The sequence below is a fragment of the Dryobates pubescens genome, chromosome 13 (assembly GCF_014839835.1).
Source record: "Dryobates pubescens isolate bDryPub1 chromosome 13, bDryPub1.pri, whole genome shotgun sequence".
NCBI lineage: Eukaryota > Metazoa > Chordata > Aves > Piciformes > Picidae > Dryobates > Dryobates pubescens.
Window position 1 is genome coordinate 29,119,526 of NC_071624.1, and position 18,136 is coordinate 29,137,661.

At 48.2% G+C, this 18,136-nt stretch overlaps 2 protein-coding genes across 2 annotated transcripts in view; one reads left to right on the forward strand and one right to left on the reverse strand.

The window, feature by feature from the left end:
- PIGL (phosphatidylinositol glycan anchor biosynthesis class L) overlaps nt 1-13,777 on the forward strand; it is a 61,915-nt gene extending 48,138 nt beyond the window's left edge. The window contains exons 6-8 of the mRNA XM_054167005.1: nt 7,008-7,039; nt 11,732-11,865; nt 12,975-13,777. Of these exons, the coding sequence (XP_054022980.1) occupies nt 7,008-7,039; nt 11,732-11,865; nt 12,975-13,073 (265 nt within the window). The 3' untranslated portion in view covers nt 13,074-13,777. The remainder of the gene's footprint in view (nt 1-7,007; nt 7,040-11,731; nt 11,866-12,974) is intronic.
- Nucleotides 13,778-14,592: 815 nt separating this feature from the next.
- CENPV (centromere protein V) lies at nt 14,593-17,833 on the reverse strand. Its single transcript, XM_009903363.2, has 5 exons — nt 17,562-17,833; nt 16,552-16,650; nt 15,656-15,725; nt 15,157-15,271; nt 14,593-14,869 (listed from the first exon to the last, which is right to left on the reverse strand). Exons 1-5 carry the CDS (start codon nt 17,807-17,809, stop codon nt 14,745-14,747), a joined length of 657 nt encoding a protein of 218 aa, XP_009901665.2. The 5' UTR covers nt 17,810-17,833; the 3' UTR covers nt 14,593-14,744.
- Between the last annotated feature and the right edge of the window lie 303 nt (nt 17,834-18,136).

An 18,136-nucleotide genomic window follows, 5' to 3' on the forward strand; every position in this document is an offset into this window, starting at 1 on the left:
AGAGAAGGGAAGGGGGTGGAGTTAAAGCAAACCGAGTTTGTTTGGGCTAAGCAGGGAAATGCTTTGGGCACAGTTCTTTGAGCAGTGAGTGAGGAGCAGAGTGGGCTGACCGATGCTCACACCATGGCCACAGAGGAACCAGAGAGCTTCCAGCTGCCTGGATCTCTGTTTGCTCAATTTGCAATTCCTGCAAATAGGAATGGAGGGCAGATTGTTGGGTGTGCTCCTACATCCTGAAGAGATACAGGGAAAACAAGCTACTAGCAGAGTTATGTATGAGAAAGGGAAGGAAAACTCGATTTTGATCCCAGCTCTACCCAGTCTCACTTTGTGACTGTGCAGAAATCACTTCCCACCTTCATGCTTTAGGTTCCCTGCATGGGCAGTAGGGATGTTCTTGTCTCAGAGTATGTTACTAGGAAGTATTCATTATCTGCAAGCCTCTTGAACCTTTGCATTAGTCCTTAGCCTACAGCAGGACATTGTTCCAGGCTGATGAGATAGCTACTGATAGGGACAGCAGACTGTGAACACCTTTCATTAGCTGAGGGTTGGTTTGTGTCTTGTCTCTCTTCCAGTCCTGAATCAGCAGAAATAAGCATGGTGGCCTAGTCATCTGCATGTGGCAGGAGTGATGCTGTGGCCACTGAAAGGTTAAGTTTATTTTTAGTGGCTTGCCCTCATTGTTTCTCAGTTCATGTCATGGAGGAAGTAGAGCATGAGTGCATCACTCCTGATTGCCTGTGCCCCGACGAGTTCTCACACACTGGCAGCGCCGGGAGCACAGGCTGAGCCTGCTCACGTACCTCCCTGCAGCAGGGCTTTGCACTGCCCCTGGGGCCCCAGGCCTGCATGGCAAGGAAAAGGCAAAGGAGCTCCTCTCCAGCTATCATGTGCAATGTATTTATTAACCATCTTTACACGAGGTCTGCAGGGTTCTGCCTTCACTCTGGCTGTAAGTGGAAAGGATGAAGCAGAGGGCTGGTGCTGGGATCCTCAGCTGGTTTGGATGCTCCCAGTCTGTAGGAGATAGACTTGTGCCCACCACCTAAAAGATTGTTTTCTGGAAGAGTAGGGGTAGAACAGGCTGTGTGACCCATCCACAGCTCCTTGCTTCAAGAGATGCAAATTATTGAACATCCTGAAGGAACAAAACAGGTCAGAGAATGGCCATAGCTGAGCAGGGCCTCAGTCTTATCTGCTAAGGGCATACATTTTCTTTCTAGTGTCTGGAGCAGAGGTTTTGTTCAAAGGAGTGGGAACTGTTCAGAAGAAATGTGCTCTTCTCCTTGCAGCAACCTTCTTCCTGACAGCTTGCAGGGAGTCCAGCTGCTGCTATGTGTCTAGGCTTCAGCTCTGGGAGGAACTGTGCAATGCCAAGGTTTCAGGGTGGGTTTGTTCTTCTACAAGGGAAAAATAAGAAAAAACAGGATGGGAGAGGACACAAATTGCTATTTGATTTCAGTCTCCTCTGGGAGTATTTCAGTTCTGGCTTCCAGATGGAAAAAAAATACAAACCAACAAACCCAAACCAACCCAAATCCAAGAAAATCCCACGGCAGCAAGGAAGGGAGGGCTGGAGGCAATCCTTTGTAGCTCTATTTCTTTCCCCATCACCTTCATTTGGCAGCATCATCCTCTCTTATCCCCCAAAACAGAAGCTTTCCCTGGGGCCAAGAGAAGCTGGATCCTTTACATGTATCCACATGGAAAAGCAGGCCTGGTGTGACATGGGGGTCACTTCACTCCCCTCTCAGTGTGTGGGCAGTCCCCAGGCACTGCAGTATCGAGCGTGGTAAATACTGTCTGACAGGAATATCTGAGAACCTCTCTCCTGCACTTTGAAATGGCAGTGTTTGCACTGTGATCACCTGTAATGTCGAGGGGGTTTGGTTTGGCATGAGTCATTCTGCATTTTGATTTTAAACAAGGCCTCTTGCCCAGCAGCCTGGCAGATAGGGGGCTGCTGGCTTTGTTGTTTGCTTGCTTGCTTAGGGTGGAGAGGAATGGTCTCTGTTGAGGGGGAGGAAGGACTGAACCACTTCTTTTCTCCAGAGGACTATCAAATGCATTTCATCCCACCTACCACAGAAAAAAAAAATAGTCCTTGTCTGCTTAGGGCAGAGCAAACTGAGTGGAAAATAGGAGCTGCTATATTTAACCACTGTGCATTATGTTGTTATAGCAACTGCATCCATAAAACTTATATCAATGATGCCATATAAAAAGCTACATCAAAGAATCATTAGCTGAGCCTATTCTCATCAATTCCATTTGGAAAAACACCTCTCAGTCCTGCAGGATGTTTCTTAACATTCACCAACTCGGTGGTAGGTTGTAAATGAGACTCTGCAGAGGTAATATTTGGGAGCGTGGTGCTTTCTCTCTCTTGAGTTGATTCTGGTGTACCTTGAGTGCCACCAATGCCTTGCTGCACTTAGATGTCACAGCCTGACTACTGAATGCCCCATTTAGGAATGCCCTGGGACAGAAGGGGTGCACTGAGGCTCCCTGAAAGAGGAGGATTGATTAAATGCCAGTCTCAAGTAAGTGTACTGAAACAATGAACAGTGCTTTGTTCAGCCAAATCCCACAGCCTCAGTGGGTACAGTTCTCAAAAGCCACCAACTGCATTAAATCCCCACAAAGCACAGTTCTGCTTGTATTGTATTTCCCAGGACAGATCTTTAAGGATGTATTGAGCAGGGAGGAAGCTGGTTTGGAGATGCTTGGCTTGATGACAATGGATGGTATCCCATCTACCATTTTTATCTGGTGCCTTCTTAAATGTGGGGCTGGAATGGGACTCTGAGTCCTTCCCAGCAGCTGTAGCCTGTGCACTTCAAATGAGTGGCATCTCATTTATGTTTTTAAAGCAGGGTGCTGGTTTGTCTTTCCTTTGCCCTTCCCCAGAAAATCCTTTTTTCCAAACTAGTTATTATTTGCTCCATCTTGGACCAGGATTTCCTGTGTCACTGATGTGTATGTTTGGGATTATTTAGTCCCTGCTGGAGTTCCAGGTTCCCTGCAAAATGAAGAGTGTTGAAGAAATAACAGGTTTTGGTGTCTTACATCTCAGCTTCTTCTTTCACAGTCCAGCTCACTTCTGATGTTCTGCTTTACTGATCTTAAATGTCCCAGGGGGAACTTAGGAATGTTGTGATTTCACCCAGGCTGCTCCCATAAGGTCAAGACAGAATTGGCCCTGTCTGTTTACCCTTTGAGACTACCCTGCAGAGGACTCTGCCCCATGCTGGGCATATATCCCATAGCTGGGTATGTTGTCCTAGATTCTATCTCACTGCTTCACCCCTGCTCTCTCCTTCCTTAATTTGACTAAGTTCCTTCATCCCAGTGCCCTTCCATGATACTGTTGAGAGATGTTAGGATAAAGTTGAGCACTGGGCATCAGCATTGCAGGGATTCCCCCCTAAAGAAGTTCTGGCCTTTTTTTTCCAATGGAACAGCCCCAAGGAATGTCCTTCCCAGTACCACTGGGCTGGTAGGAGCATGAGTGGAGCAGTGACACTGCACATTCCTCTCCCAGACAATACAGAGACCAAAGCAGAGAGCCTCAGAGCAGCTCTGTCAGCTGGAAGATCTCTGAACTGACACCTTTTGTTCTGACTGGCAGAGCCATCTTTTGCCACTGCAATCCATGTGAGTGCAGAGTGTGCCTGAGCAGTGTTTCACAGACTGCATGTTGCTATGTGGTGTAGTTCAGGGTGCATGGAAATGGAGCCAGAAAGTCCAGTTAAGAGAGGGAGGAGGCATTCCAGATAGCAAACATTCAACATCTGGCAAGTCTATCCTTCTAATGTCTGTGTGGTTCCTAGGAGACTGGTTGTTCTTCCTCCTTCACATCTGTTTCATCAGATTAATTGGGCAGATTAGAGGTTAGGATCCTAAATGGAGCCCCAACTCATCTTTAAGACCTCCACTCTTTGCCATGCTCTTCAGAATTGTATTTCCCAGGTGCTCCACAGCAGCCAGCACAGACAGTTCAGTGAAGGGTTTTGCCTTTGGCACAGGAGGCTGTTTGGAGAGTGAGGTCATTGATGTCAGTGAACAATTTCTCACCAAACAGAACATCACCAAAGATGTAATCCACCCACCAGGGCCTCAGTCCTACTTCCACTCCAGAGGAGTTCTGTGTTCCCCAAGATTGAAGTTTCAGCTCCATCTTGGCTTGTTGGGAAGTATCAGTGGTCAATGCCTCCTAGGTGCTATCCTGCTCACTTTGCTGACGTCTTTCCTTGAGGATCACTGGATAAAGACAGGGAATTGGGGACCTAGCTCAGTCTAGCAGTTTGCAGGAGGAGGGCTGTTGGACCACATCAGTTTTTCGGCTGAGCAGATGTAGCTGATAGCTATGACAGCAGTAGCTTTCAAAGCAGCAGGTCTCTGAGGGAAGAGCTGAGGCCTTGCACTGCAGAAATAAATGGTGGATGCCCTCAGGTGTCTCACAGCATTTTGTAGTTCTCCATTGCAGAGAGTCTCACTCTCCTTCAAGTGTGGATCTGAACCTACCCCAGGCATAATAAAGAGGGTGCTGTGAGATGTGCCCTGTAATCGGCTGTCCCCTGGCACTTGGTGGGTGGGAACAAGCCACCTTAGATCACTTTGTGCTTAAAAGGAATTTATAAAAAGTCTTTCTGGGAAACAAAACAAAAAACCAACAACCAAAACACATGGGAAAAGCTCCTGAAAAAGAGCCTGTTTGTGTTTGACTTCTTGAGATTGTATGCCAAACTCTTTCATTTCACCCAAACCACAGCACGTCCAATCTATAAAACAACATTCCCAAAATGGCAACAACAGAGAACTGCAACCTCTCCCCTACTTGGAAGAGTCCCACAGAGACAGCCCCAGCAGGGTGGAGATGGGAGTGAGAGGATTGATTTTGGGGAGAGGATTAGCTAGATTTATTAACGTGTGCAGGAGGTAGAGTTTTATGTTTCTCTCTCTCTCTCTCTGCAACCACAGTTCATTGGCATCTCCTGCCTGAGAAACACAAATGAGCAGGGCTGCAATTCCTCTGCAGCATTACAGCTGGGTGGAGCCCATTCCCATAGCTCTGCACTGAGCCTTGCAGAGTACTGAAGCATTTGGCTCAGGACAAAAAGGATGAGGAAAGAAGCCATTTCTTCATGCCTGTTCTTCCAGATCGGCCTCAGGTCTGCCTGGCAGCAGCCTTGAGGAGCTGTCAGTAACCAAAACGTGGTCTGTATCTTCCTGAACCTTCACACAGGCACAAACTCCTTCCCTGCTGGAGATGCTCTGTGCTTCTGCTGGAACGTTTCCATCTGAACTGGATCTCTCCTTGCTTCTGTTTCTCGTGCCCAGGAATGGTTATTCTTAGTTCAGTCTTGGAGCAGCTCTTCACATTCTTTGATTTGCTGTCAGTGCTTTGAAGGTTCCCCTATGGAGGGGCAGCACACCCAGAGCAGATCCTAGGACTTGGGTTAGTTAGCCAAATTTCACAACCACTCACTGCTTTATCTAAGCTTGTTTCAAGAACTTCCCACCCTGCTAGCTTTACCAAGTGCTGAATCACTTCTTTGGGTGGCCAGATTCTAGTGGTGGGTGTAGAAGCTTCTGGCAGAAGAGCAGAGCAGACATTAATGGAGATACTTAAACCTCCCTAGCCCAACCACCCCTGAAAAAAATGCTGGTAATGTTTACAATGTAATGTTTAACAATCTCTGTCAGAACAGTGGTGGGGTAGAAGGTGGCCAAGTCAGTGTGACAGGGTCATTGTCTAGTAGAAAATGGTACTGCTTGCAGATCTTTGGCTCTGGAGAAGAGGAGACCACCGGCAGGAGAATCTGTTTCAGTCATCTGTCTTCTGATTGCTGTTTGAGTTCTGCCATGACCTGCATTTCTGGCTTGACTTTTGCTTTGAATTGCTTTGGGTATTCATTACTCCCTGCTTCCTATTTTGTCTATGCCTGTGTAGCTAATCCTTTTCCTTGAACTTAACCAACAGCCAGAGATAATCCCAGTTTGAAAGTGACTGGAGAAACATAACAGTTTACATAGAATGGATGTTTTATCCTGGTCGATTTACACATGAACTGGCACATTGTCCCTCCTTAAATACACCACTATATGATGATAACAATCTCTTTCAATATTACACAGGGTTAAATAACTTTTCCTTTTTTTTTCCCTTTCCTTTTGGCAAATGTTCCATTGTTTAGATTTTTTTTTTCTCTTATGGGAGAGCAAGCCTGAGCGTGGGACAGCTCTGAGTGCCATCTGCTGGAAACCTGCTTCCTCCCATCCCTGTGGTGGGCCAAATCTGGAGGCAAAACAAATGGTGATGTGAGCATAAATGCTCTGAGGTCATAAGCCACAGGCTAGAGCAGAAAAAAACCACAAGAGAATTAGAAAGGAATTGAAGCTAATACCCTCTAATGCCTTCACCATATCAGGATCATTTGCTTTTGCTTCTTGATGGGGAGGATCATCACTGTTCACACCTCCTGCACTGGTCCCCTCAATCTGTTTCCAGGGGACACATTTTTGCTACAGAGAATTCCCAGGACGAAGTCATGAAGGGATCAAAGTCTTAGTGAGCAAAAAGTCAAAGCAGCTTCTCGCATGTCCCAGTGACAGCATAGGTTAGAAAGCAAGAAGCTGGTCCCTAAACAGGAGCTGCTGCTGAGGCAATGTCCCTGGTCAGCAGACACAAGGCTTTAAAGAGCCAGTGCTCTTCCAGGTGAATAGCCTTTGGCACTCTCTCTTAGTGCAATGTGAAGGTTTGAGAGCAAGTTGGATTTGTGGAGCTGATTTCTGCTGTGCCCAAACAGCCAGGATGAGGAAAGTAATGGCAGAACTGTGTGAGGAATGAGGCTCTGCCTGACCTGCACAGCCGGCATCAGCCCCTGATTAGCCTTTGCTAATGTGTGTGTGAAGAGAGAAGGGTTGATTGAGTGAGCAGTGTTTATAGCTGTAAATCCAGGATGTGAACACCTCACCCTCTTGTCTCTCTCCTTTCACAGGTACCTGCACTCCGAGAGGAAGTTACCTGAAGGTAGGCACATTGGGCACCCAGACCTGCAGGCATTAGGCAATGCTTTATGTGAATGCTCTGTCCAGGGTTTGTCTGCCTAACTCACCTCTATTTGCAATGCAAACGAAACCTGCAGCTGAACTCTTCCTTGCCCTTTTTATCTCCATTTTTTACTAGCTCAGGCTTCTCCACAGTCACTTTTCTGTCCTTTGGGGTTGTGCTGTCTGAGTGGCAATTCAGTGGCTGGCCTATGCCCCTTGCTGTCTTGTGTGAATGTAGGTGATACTTCCAGGTCTCTCAGTTCAGTCACAGAGTTTATAGTCACATTTGACTTACAAGTCTTTTTTCCCTTTTATTTGTCTTCATCTTTGTGAAAAGGGCCACAGAAACCATTCCCAGCTCAGCCATGCTCGCATGCACCAAGCTAGGCTTCCACCAAAATGTGGTCAGTATGGGAAAGCTATCTGAAATCTGCACTGGCACAACAAATTGTTTGGGGAAGGGGTGGGGGTATGTGTGTGTTTCTTTTGCTCTGTACAGGTAGGGAAAAGAAAGAAGCAAAGTACAGAGGCAGGGTGCTCCTGACCCCATTTTCTAGCTGCTGTCCCAGAGTAGATCTGGAGCCTTTATCTCTAGCAAGTCTGTAGAACTAGTTTAAGCACAAAGCTGCTGTCTGCTTGGACAGAGCATAGGAAAGTGGCTAAACCAGGCCCACCCAGTCAAGCTCCTGCTCACTCCACAGTTATCCAGACTGGGTTTCTTTAATGCTAATTCCTAAATCATTGTAGGCTTTGAATGTGTCACAGCAAGTCAGTTTTAATTCCCTGCTAGCAGCAAGTTGCAGACCAAGATTTGATGGAGAGAGCATGAGCTAAGATGGCCAAATGCCCTGAGTTCTGTGTCTAGTCTCCTCAATTCCCTTGTCTATGAAAGAGGAGTACCACTCCCAGCTTCTTTCCTAGGACCTTCTCTTTGTTCAGCTTTGGGATGCAGCAGAGCTCTGTGTGTGCTGTGTGCAGTACAGAGAAAGAACAAGGACTGCAGTGGTAGATGTCACTGCTAGATGTCAGGCCTTGTCTAGACTGAAGCACCTTCCTGTGCTGACCGTGCAGCTTTCTTAGCCACACCGTGGTCCTGAATGTGGGCTGTGCCTCAGGCTGGTTCAGGTGTGAAACAGACCTACATATGGACAACATTTCCATTTTTCTGGCAGCATCAAGAGACTCCTGAAGCTATGTGAAAGCCTTCCTGCTCTGATTACATCACATCTGACGTGACCTACAAACACCAAAGGAACGGGGAGCTCCCATGCTGCTGCTTACGCTAAGCCTTTCCAAATATAGTTCCAGTCTCATTGAAATTCCCAGGATTTATAATTCGATCTGGCAGGCATGCAGGGCTGTGCATCAGAGGGGCTTAGTGAAACAAGAGTGGTGCTGGGACTGAGGCTGTCTGGACAGAGCTGAAAGGCACGTTCAGGCCATGGCAATGTGCTGCTCTCCTCTGGGTGAGAGGCAGCTATTTGTGGGTGAACCTGTGTAAGCCCACGTGATCAGGGAATCCACAGAAAAGCTCCCTGCAAAAGCAAAAACCAGCTAAGCCTTGCACTGCCTCAGTGGTATGCAAATGAGCACCCTAAATATCCTGCTTTGCTTTCTAATGCCTTTAGCCAGCACAAACACAACAGGCTTTTTATACTGTGTTATCAAGCTCTCCAGGCACACGCAGGCTTGCTTCTGGAAGCTGAGACAGTGGCTGGACATCTGTCCGCCCTTACAGCCAGCTCTAACCAGTGCTCTTCCCAACGAGCTGGTGTGCTACTGTCTGTCAGGAGCAGTGCAAGCTTTTAGCACCTATAGATCTGCTAATCATCTTCTCATGCTGGGCATACTTGCTGCATAAGTGGTGTGGAAGTAGAAAGCCAAGCTGAACAGGCTGCGGGCTCCATGCCCTTCTATTCTAGGTCTAATCCAGTGGCTATATTGATCTTGCCCTTTCTGCCAGCCCAGAGAGCTTGTATTACACTGTTAATCCCATCCTGCCCAGGTCACAGTCACAACAGGCTCGGAAAAGCTTCACCTGCTGGTGTCACAGGAGTAGACTCATCAATGGTAGCACTTCTCCCACCCTGCCTGGCAGGGAGCAGCCTGTTTCTCTGAACCCTTTTCCATCTCTCCCAGGACTGTACATTCCTTCCCTGCTTCATCTCATCTCATGTTTCCATGTGGAGCAGCCTTTGCTGTCAGCAGGTGGAGATCCTTGTCAGGTCACTAACACAGAGGACTCTTAGAGTGCCCTCCATTTTGTGAGGCTTGAGTGTCATTGCCTTGCCTGATCTGACCCAGGAGGTCAGACTGATCAATACTGAAATCACAATTGCTTTGAGCTCTTACTGCTGAGCTTTGGGGAATAAAAGGGCATCACTGCTGCATGAATTCAGATTTCTTAGAGAAAAAGCAATGAGGAGAGGGAGAGCACATTTTGTTGGCAGAGCAGCCCAGGCTTCAGAGATGGTGGTGGGTGACCTTACAGCAGCCTCTGTTCCCATCACTGTGAGCAGGAATTCACGTGGCATTGCCAGGGTCCATTAACAACCATCCAGGAAAGGGAAAACCTGTTGCCTAATGTTTGCTCTGGCCCTGTCCTCCCCAGTAAGCACTGAAAAGCAAACAGGTGGCCAGTGGGAATGCTGACTGCAAGAGCAAGGGGACCCAGGTCAGCTCCTTTCCTCTGCTCTGCCCTAGTCCAGCACTGTACTAACTTTCTGCCTTTCTGAGCAGCCTTGAGGATTTCTGCAGGGAAGGGGGAAAAGTGGTTCCCCTGCTCATGGCACATCACGAGCTTGCTTCCAGATTTGCTACTTAGAAACAAGAGATATCTTTAGTGGGAGTAAAAGAACTGTCAGGGCACTTGTGAGTGCAGCTGCACGCTTGTCACTGCAGAGCAGCCCTTGCCATAACAAGCTGAGCTGTCTGTCACTTGTCAGGGTGCAGCGTGAGCGAGGCTGGGGCTCAGCTCAGGCTGGCATCAGGAGGTGGCACAGGCCATGCTGGTCACACAGCTGTCTGCATGCCCACACAGCTGAGGGACACGCTGCAGGGTGCTTGGCAGAGCCCTTGCTCCTTCCAGATGGCATCGCACAGCTGCTGCTCTGCAGGGCCGGGTACGGTGACCTTGCCAGGCTTGGATGGAGTAGGACGGATCAGGGACACGGTGCTGACACAGTGAAGGCAGGAGGGGCTCCAAGGCAGAGAGCTGTCAAGAGTGACCCTCACCTGGGCAGCCTGGGCACGGCAGTGCGGGCAGGAAGCGGCCGTGAGTCGCGGCTCCCTCGGCAGCTGGTGGGACACCGCCATCTGCTGGCAGCTCCTGGCAGGCCGCGCCTGCAGCAGGTGGCCCTGAGCTTCAGGAGGGCTTTTCCTCCGGCTCCTGGCACGGCAGAGACTCGTGTCAGCCTTTGTCTGAATGGAGGTGCCAGTGATTTCTCTTGAGGTCTCTAACCCTGCTCATTGCTGCCTACAGCAGGAGAAAGCAGCTCCTTCGAATGCTCTGTCCACCCTGCTGGGGAACTGTGTCCCAGGGTCAATGCAGAGGAGAGCTGGATGGGCAGTGTGGCCCTGGAGTCTGTAATACTGAAGTTCCCAGTTTTGCTTTTGTGATTGGAAAAGGCTACTGAAAAGTTGGAACAAATTGTACATCCTTCTCTTGAAAGGAATTGAAAGATCCTGGAGATGGATTCTAGTCTATTCTGTTCTATTCTATTCTATTTGCTGGGGGGTGTCCATCAGGGCTGCCCTGTCCTGCTCTTTGGCTCCCTTGGATAATTTCACTGTTTAAGGGCACACTGAAGAAAATCTCATTGTAAACCTAATTGCATATCTGACCACTTCTGTAAACTGTGACCTTGGGCTCTTCTGTCAAACTTTAACACAATGTCTGAAGTGTGGAGCATAATCACAGCAGCTTCCAAGCCCTGAGAAATCCCAAAGCAGCTCCTGTGAGAGCCAGAGGCTCTTAATGGAACCATCAGTAGCTGTGAGCTCATCAGTGAAGACAATTTAGCCATGGTAAAGAAAAAAGCAATTAACTTTAGAGTTTCAGGGGCTCTTTAAAACAGAGAAAAAGTTCTACACCAGTAGAATCTTTTTACACATTACCTTCATCTGCTTCCTCACAAACATCTGAGCAGGGAATTCTGGAACTCTGTTACAGTGTAACTGCCTGCCTGAGTTAATATTTGACATAGCCATCCCTGAATCCTGTAAATATTTTTTCTGTAGCTAAGAATTGGAGTGGAAAGAGGAAATTTCATTTCTGTAGCTGAAGCAGAGACTGCTGTTTTAAATTTCCATTATAAGATACTGTGCCAGCATTCAGAGAGCCATCTGTGCCTTTTGAGTCTAACTGCATAAGAATAACTTAAATTACAAGCAAAAAACCCAAACCCCTGTGGTATTCTTACCCTGTTGAGACAACAGAGCAGCTCCCTGCTCATCTCAGTGTTTGCTTTGCACAGGCTACACACAGAACAAGAACCACTACAAATGGTCATAGATGTGCGCTGGGCACAAAGATCCTGGTGGAAGCATGAGTAGATGCTGCTCCCCTTTAGAACAAAAAGGATTCTCATCACCAGCACTACAGGGGAGCCTGCCCTGACCTGCTGAGCCTGGAGGGATGGGCACCTTCAAGAACTATTTGTCCTTTCTCTAGGGTGCCACGTGTTTGTGCTTCAATCGGTAAATCTCTTCCGGAAGTACCTCTCCATCCTGGATGTGCCCATTTCCTACCTCCTGCCTGGAGATGCCCTCTTCATACTCACAGAGGAGGAGACAGAACAAGCCAAGGTGAGATGCATGGTGCCTGCTTAAGCTGTTTGAATAGCTCATCACCACTGGGAAGATTTTAGTCACAGTGTCATATTCACAGAAAACTTGAGAACTAATTACACCCGTGGATTGTGAGTGGCACTCATGAGTGATTTGTAAAACATGAATGGACAAGATGGGTTGCTTCCTGTGCTGTGTGGACAGCAGGAAAGGGCTGCACAGCTCACAGATCTTCAGTAGTCACAGGGCACTGAATTCTGCACTGTGTCCGGGGTGGATTTCAGAGCAGGCTGGATCCAACAAATATTCAGAACATATGGTGGGACCTGTCAAAAGAATGGTGTGACTGCCTGCTGGGAACAGAGTCCTTCAATCACAGCTCTAACTAAAGATGGGGACAGCTTCTGAGCCTGTGATCCAAAGCTCTTTATGAGTTCCCTTCTCTATTGTGTATTTTTTAGCCTGTTTTGCTGCATGAGAAGCGTTCAGTCCCCAGGTTCAGATAGCAGATCTGCTTAGCTGCCATTCCATGGCAGTATTTGCCCAGCAAACAGCCCTGGTTAATCCACAGATTACAAAACTTTCCTGCTTTTGAGGCTGCTGAAAGATAAGAGTTAGGTATGGAAAGTGCTCTGATAAAGGAGGTGTTAGTGCCCTGTGGGTGTTGTTTCTGAAACCTGACCTCTCTGAGCCTGTGCACTATAAATAGATGCAGTTTCAGCTGGCGATGTATGATCGGAAGCAGCGTGCAAAGTGTTCTCAGATGCACACCTATCAAGTTTCTGCTGCCCCAGCATGTGAGCACCCAGGTGTGAGATCACGCAGGGAGGAGGAGTCATGTGTGACAAAGAAAGTGCCATAGCCCTTGCCTGACAATGTCCTTTCTGGCAGGACCCCTGTGAACATTAGGCAGCACACCACCAAGTGACCAAGGGGCACATAGGCCTCCCCTTGCCCCTTGGTCCCATAGCACAGGCAGCCTTCTGCTTCCTACTGCTTCTTCCCTGTGCACTGAAAACAGGCTTCCCTACAAACTGGCACTGAACATCACAGGAGGCCTAGGAAACTGCCTTCACATTCGGTCTGGAAGGTTCTTTTAATGCTTTCTCAACTCTTTTTCCTTCTAGAGAGCCATGTGGTGTCATGGCAGCCAGCTCCTCTGGTTCCGCCACATCTATCTGCTTTTCTCACGTTACATGGTCATCAATTCACTCCAACTTCTGTGAAAGAGATGCCACTCACAACTTCAAGAGTAAAAGAACAAGCAGAAAAAGACTGCCATGCCCAGGACTAAAGAAAACACACCTGCTATGTGTTTAAGAGGACAGGATTCTCTTGGTGTGCCATTCTTTCAGACCACAAAACCCAGGCTGCATGAACTTCCTTCCGAGTATCTTGCTGCCTGATGCAATGAGATGAGCAGGGAGCTGTTCTGTTGTCTCAACAGGGTAAGAAATCTAAATAAACCTGACAAGGAGGCAAATGCAGGAATATTCTGCATTAGAGAATGCCACAAACTGGTTTTCCCCAGGAGGATACAGCTGTGAGGAGTGCTTGGCAACTATCTCTTGGTGCTTTTGTAAGATCCAGGTATCAGGAATAACTTTTCAAAGATCATGCTCTCTCCTCAGATAAAACCAGAACCACAAGACCTGTCTTAGTCAGAACTTTAAAAAGCCAAAGCTTATGAATAAAACATCACACAAATTTCTCTGACTGCACAGATCTTTGCTGCTGCTTCTTTCATGCATGTCATGTTGCAGGCTCCACCTTTGTAGAGCATCCCTTATGAAACATGAGCATTTCTTCCTGCTTCAGAATGTGGGGCTCCAGATCAACTCACAAGTGCCTCCACAGAACATAAGAATGAGCTGCAAGAGACCCAGACTGTCACTAGATCTTTTATAGAACACGTGGAGATAAAAATTGCAAGAGATGTTTCAAAAGCTGTTCCACTTATGTAAAAGGCAAGAGTTAAAGATCCTCTCCCTTTATGTTAGAGGTAAGTGAAGCAGCTTTCAAGGGTTTAATTTCTTAGCTGTACAGAGATTTTTCTAGTGATTTGGGTTTCTGTGAGGTCACAGTGGAGCTAAGTCAGCAATACTCAACATTTCTGTAGACCTTTGCACTCTCATCTTTCCTGGCTCTACACTGCATCATCAAGATCAGAGCTCAGACTGCCAGATCCTGATGTGCTGCTGTGAGCACATCCTCCTTCTGAAGACCACAGTCCAGTTCCTGGTGGCAGTGGAGTCTGTGCCAATAACAGAGTATGGCAGTGTTGAACTCAGTTCCCTGGCCATGAGTCAGCACCTAAGCATAAGTCTGCTCCGCCTTAAGACCATGAGCAAGCCCAGGCTTAAGCAAAACACATGAATAACTTCAGTGGCCCCTCTGCTGCACACTGCTAAGCACCCATGTAAATCTTTACTGAACTTGAGCCTGCTAAGCCCATTCAAATCCCCTTCAACTTCAAATCCATGGTCAATTCATTGAAGTCAATGCAGAAAAACCAGAGTAAATTCATGTTCTTTTCTAAGCAAGAGATTTGTCTCACAGGACAGTTTTATAAGCCAGACTTGGAACACAGGAAATACCCAGAGAAGCAAAGGTTAGGTTTGTTGTTGGGTTGGCTTTTTTTTGTACTTTGCTCTGTTTACTGTGATATATACTTTGGCACAGCTAAGGGCAAAGGACCAAAATAGCAGCCCTGGGGTGGTTTATGGAACAGAAGTAGTTTGAAAACTTGAAGTCACAAATGAAGAGACAGACAGCATAGATTTATTTAAGAAACAGAGAACAGATATAACAGATACTGATTTTGCCAGCCCTCACCCAGGAAAGCCCAGACTGCAGTTCCATGGCAGTGCTCCAAGGTCAGCTGCTGGAAGGGTGTATCAGGGTTTTGACATGTCTCTGATAGTCTTATGTTCCTTCACTGCCTTCTCCCATTCCTTGCCATTGATATCCTCTGTGACGACGGTCTGCACGGTGCCATCATCCAGACAGTGGGGGGCTATCCCTGAGGGAAGACACAGGACTTTGAAACCTGCTTTTCAGAACATGGGGGAAATGCCTGCACCACTCTGGATGGGGCATCTCAGGGCATGGTAAATGCTCACTCCAGCTATTGCTGTGAGATTGAGGAGCCTCAATGAGAAACCTGTCATGGACAGAAGCCCCTGCTTCATAGGTTGGACTGTTTCTTAGGAAGGAGGTACAGGTTCAGATGTTTAGCACTTTTTTGAACAAACTCTTAGCATCCAGGGTTTGCTTGGTGCTTAACTTTGGTTACCACTTTCTACCTACCATAGCCATCTGGATTAGAACGAGGAGTATAAAAGCTCTGCACACCACAGGTCTTGCAGAAGGTGTGCTGGGCACGATGTGTGTTGAAGGTGTACGTTGTCAAATTCTCAGCACCCTAAGCAAATGAAAAGCAGTGTCAGTTTTCCACACAAACAGATGTGTTAATTCCTTCCTATGGGTCTGTGGCTAAGAAATGTAAAATTTAAAATAGCATCTTCATGCCTGTCCTGGAGATGGAGAGTTCTGCATTCATGCTCCTTCTCTGAACCCCGCTGCACACAGGTCCACCCCAGTCAAGCCTGAGAACTGCACAGAGCTCTAATGGCAGCTCACTAAGACACCCACAGCCTAAAATTCACCAGAGGGCATTAAATTCAGCTGTCTCCCCCAACCAGACAAATATAGGACAGAAAGCCAGCTGCCACTTGCATCTCTGAGGGTAACACTGGATTATTCTGCTCATGGCCACGGCCATGCTCTTACTGCGTTCTCACTCTACCTTCAGCAGCTTGAAACGCGACGCTGGGACAATGAAATGTCTGTTCTGTTTCTTTGTGCAAATGCTGCAACTGTGAAAGAAAAAGCAGGCCTTTTGAGACACAGTGGACAAGTTGTAGTACAGCCATGAGATCCAGCATGGAACTCTTGATAACAGAAATTCTACTGACAGCTGAAATGGCTCCTGGCTAGCATTGCAGAGGTAAGCAGCAAGAGGGGAGTTGTGGTATCAGTGGTGGTTGGGTAAGCACCCATGGAACAGAGTGACCCTGCAGGCATACTGATACAGGATTCTCCTACAACATACACTGCCATTTTTTTCTTCACATATGCAGCTCTCAACAGACATAAAAAGTACAAACTGTTGCCTTAAGAAATTAATGTCATCTTTCAGACCAGACTTTGCCAGTTTTGCCAACATTAATCACTTTGCAAACAAGAAAGTTAAGGTTCAGAAGTTTAGCCATCAGCTAGAAGCAAACTAGTTGCAGGCAAAGAGGGGACACTGCTGAAATCACACAGTGCTGTAGTTTGAAGCACAAGTGGTGAGAGATGTAGTGGTCACTGAGAAGATCAACTTTAAAAAGGACTCATGTGCTTTGAGCACACTGCACACAGAGGAAACATAAAGCAGATGCCTGAGCACCTGTACTCATCAGATCTCTCCTGACAGTCTCTGTGTGAGCACAGATGTGAGACCTGATATCCTGCCCAAAGAAGCAGCCTCTGAAATCGCCAGCACAGGTTCCCATACTGGATCAGAACGTAATTATACCCTACAGAGACAGCTCAGAGGATGCTCTGCAGTTGTAGCATCTTCTTTTAGCTCTAAGGTACAGACTGCAAAAACATACAAGTTTACATTCATCTATGAGGATAGGGAATAAACCAACTCACTTGCAGTTAAAAACATGCAGATCTGCTGAAGCCCACACCTCAAAGCGGACAGCTCCGCAGTGACAGCCTCCTGTGTGTTTGACTAAACCTCTGTATTCGCTGCAGAGACAAACAACAGAGAGGTTTTGTGGTCATACAGGGGTTTAGAACAGTAAGGCTGTGTGCTGCATGATTCAGTTCTGCTTTGAGCAATTGCAGAACACCAGAGAATGTGTCCACTGAAATGTATTTTACTAAAATGTGCCAGAGTGAGGTAGAGATTGGCTTTTGTCCTCTGGTTTCATTACAATGGTGAAAAGGAAAGATGAGTAGCAGTTCAAGTACATTCCTCATGCAATAGGGAACATAAACTCCCCTGCCACAGCCCAGGTCGAAGTGCAGAGCCAGGCTATAACAGTCCATAGAACCAGCCAGCCATATTGGATCTGGGAATGGAATTTTCCCCCCGTTTCCCCACCAAAAAATATCCTCCATTTAAAACCTGGGGAAAGCAGGGACAAGTGACTTCTCCATTATTTTTGGATTGCATTTTATTTTGTGTTGTAATTGCCAAGGAACTTCATGATCAAGGAATTTCAGAGCCTGTGCTTCTCCCTCTCCCCCAGGACGCCTCCGTAGTAACGGGGCAGAATCACCATGCTCGGTCAAATGCCAAATGCAGAGGAAAAACCTTTTCCTTTCAGATTTTCATTCCCAAGGACAGTCACGTATTACAGCCCCGTGATGATGTGCTGTGCTCTAGAAAGAAAGCGCACAGAAAATGAGTGGAGATTTAGCAGCTGCGCCTCACAGGTCCCGTGCGATGCCCCCAAAGGCGTTTTTGATGGGAGAGCCCGAAACCACAGGAAGCTTTAGCATAGAAAGCCACTTTCTCCGTGGTGCATGCAGGGGACATTCCCCACCCTCCAGTTCTCTGCAGCTCTCCAGAAGCCCGTGTGTGCTGCTGTAAGAGCGCTGCCAACACGACAGCGCTCTGCCCGGGGCAGATCCGCCTCGGCCCCGCTACTCACTAGGCGTCCAGCAGCAGCCGCGCCGCCTCCTCGCAGCTCAGCCGGTGCCGCTCCTGGAAGGCGGCCCAGCGCTCGCTCTGCGCCCCTAGGTCGAAGGGGCCGGCAGGCTGTGCCTGAACCCCCGGCCCGGCCGGGGCTCCGCCTGCCTTCTTTGGTCGGCTCCGGCGCCCCCGGCCCGTGGGGGAGCTGCTGGCGGCCGGGCTGCCCCGCCGGGACCGCCGTGCGCTGCCCGCCGTAGCTCGCCCCATGCGCCGCCGAGCCGTGCTGCGCCGTGTCCGCCAGGGGGCGCCGTAATGTCGCGGCGGCGCTCAGGTGGCCCGGGGGTGGCCCGGCCGAAGGTTAACAGCAGAGCCACAAAGGACACCCCGCTGCCGGCATGGGCCCCGTCTGGCAGCCGTGACGGGGAACCGGGGTGAGCAGAACTGTAGCGCAGGCAAAATTCCCGCCCTAGGCTGTTTGGCCACTTGTCCCCAGGGGAGGCTGGCTCGCCTCTGTCGTGTGAAGTTCCGTGTGACGACAAACATGCCAGCCAGCCACCGGCATTAGCGTGAGGGCTTTGCTTTAATTATTATCCG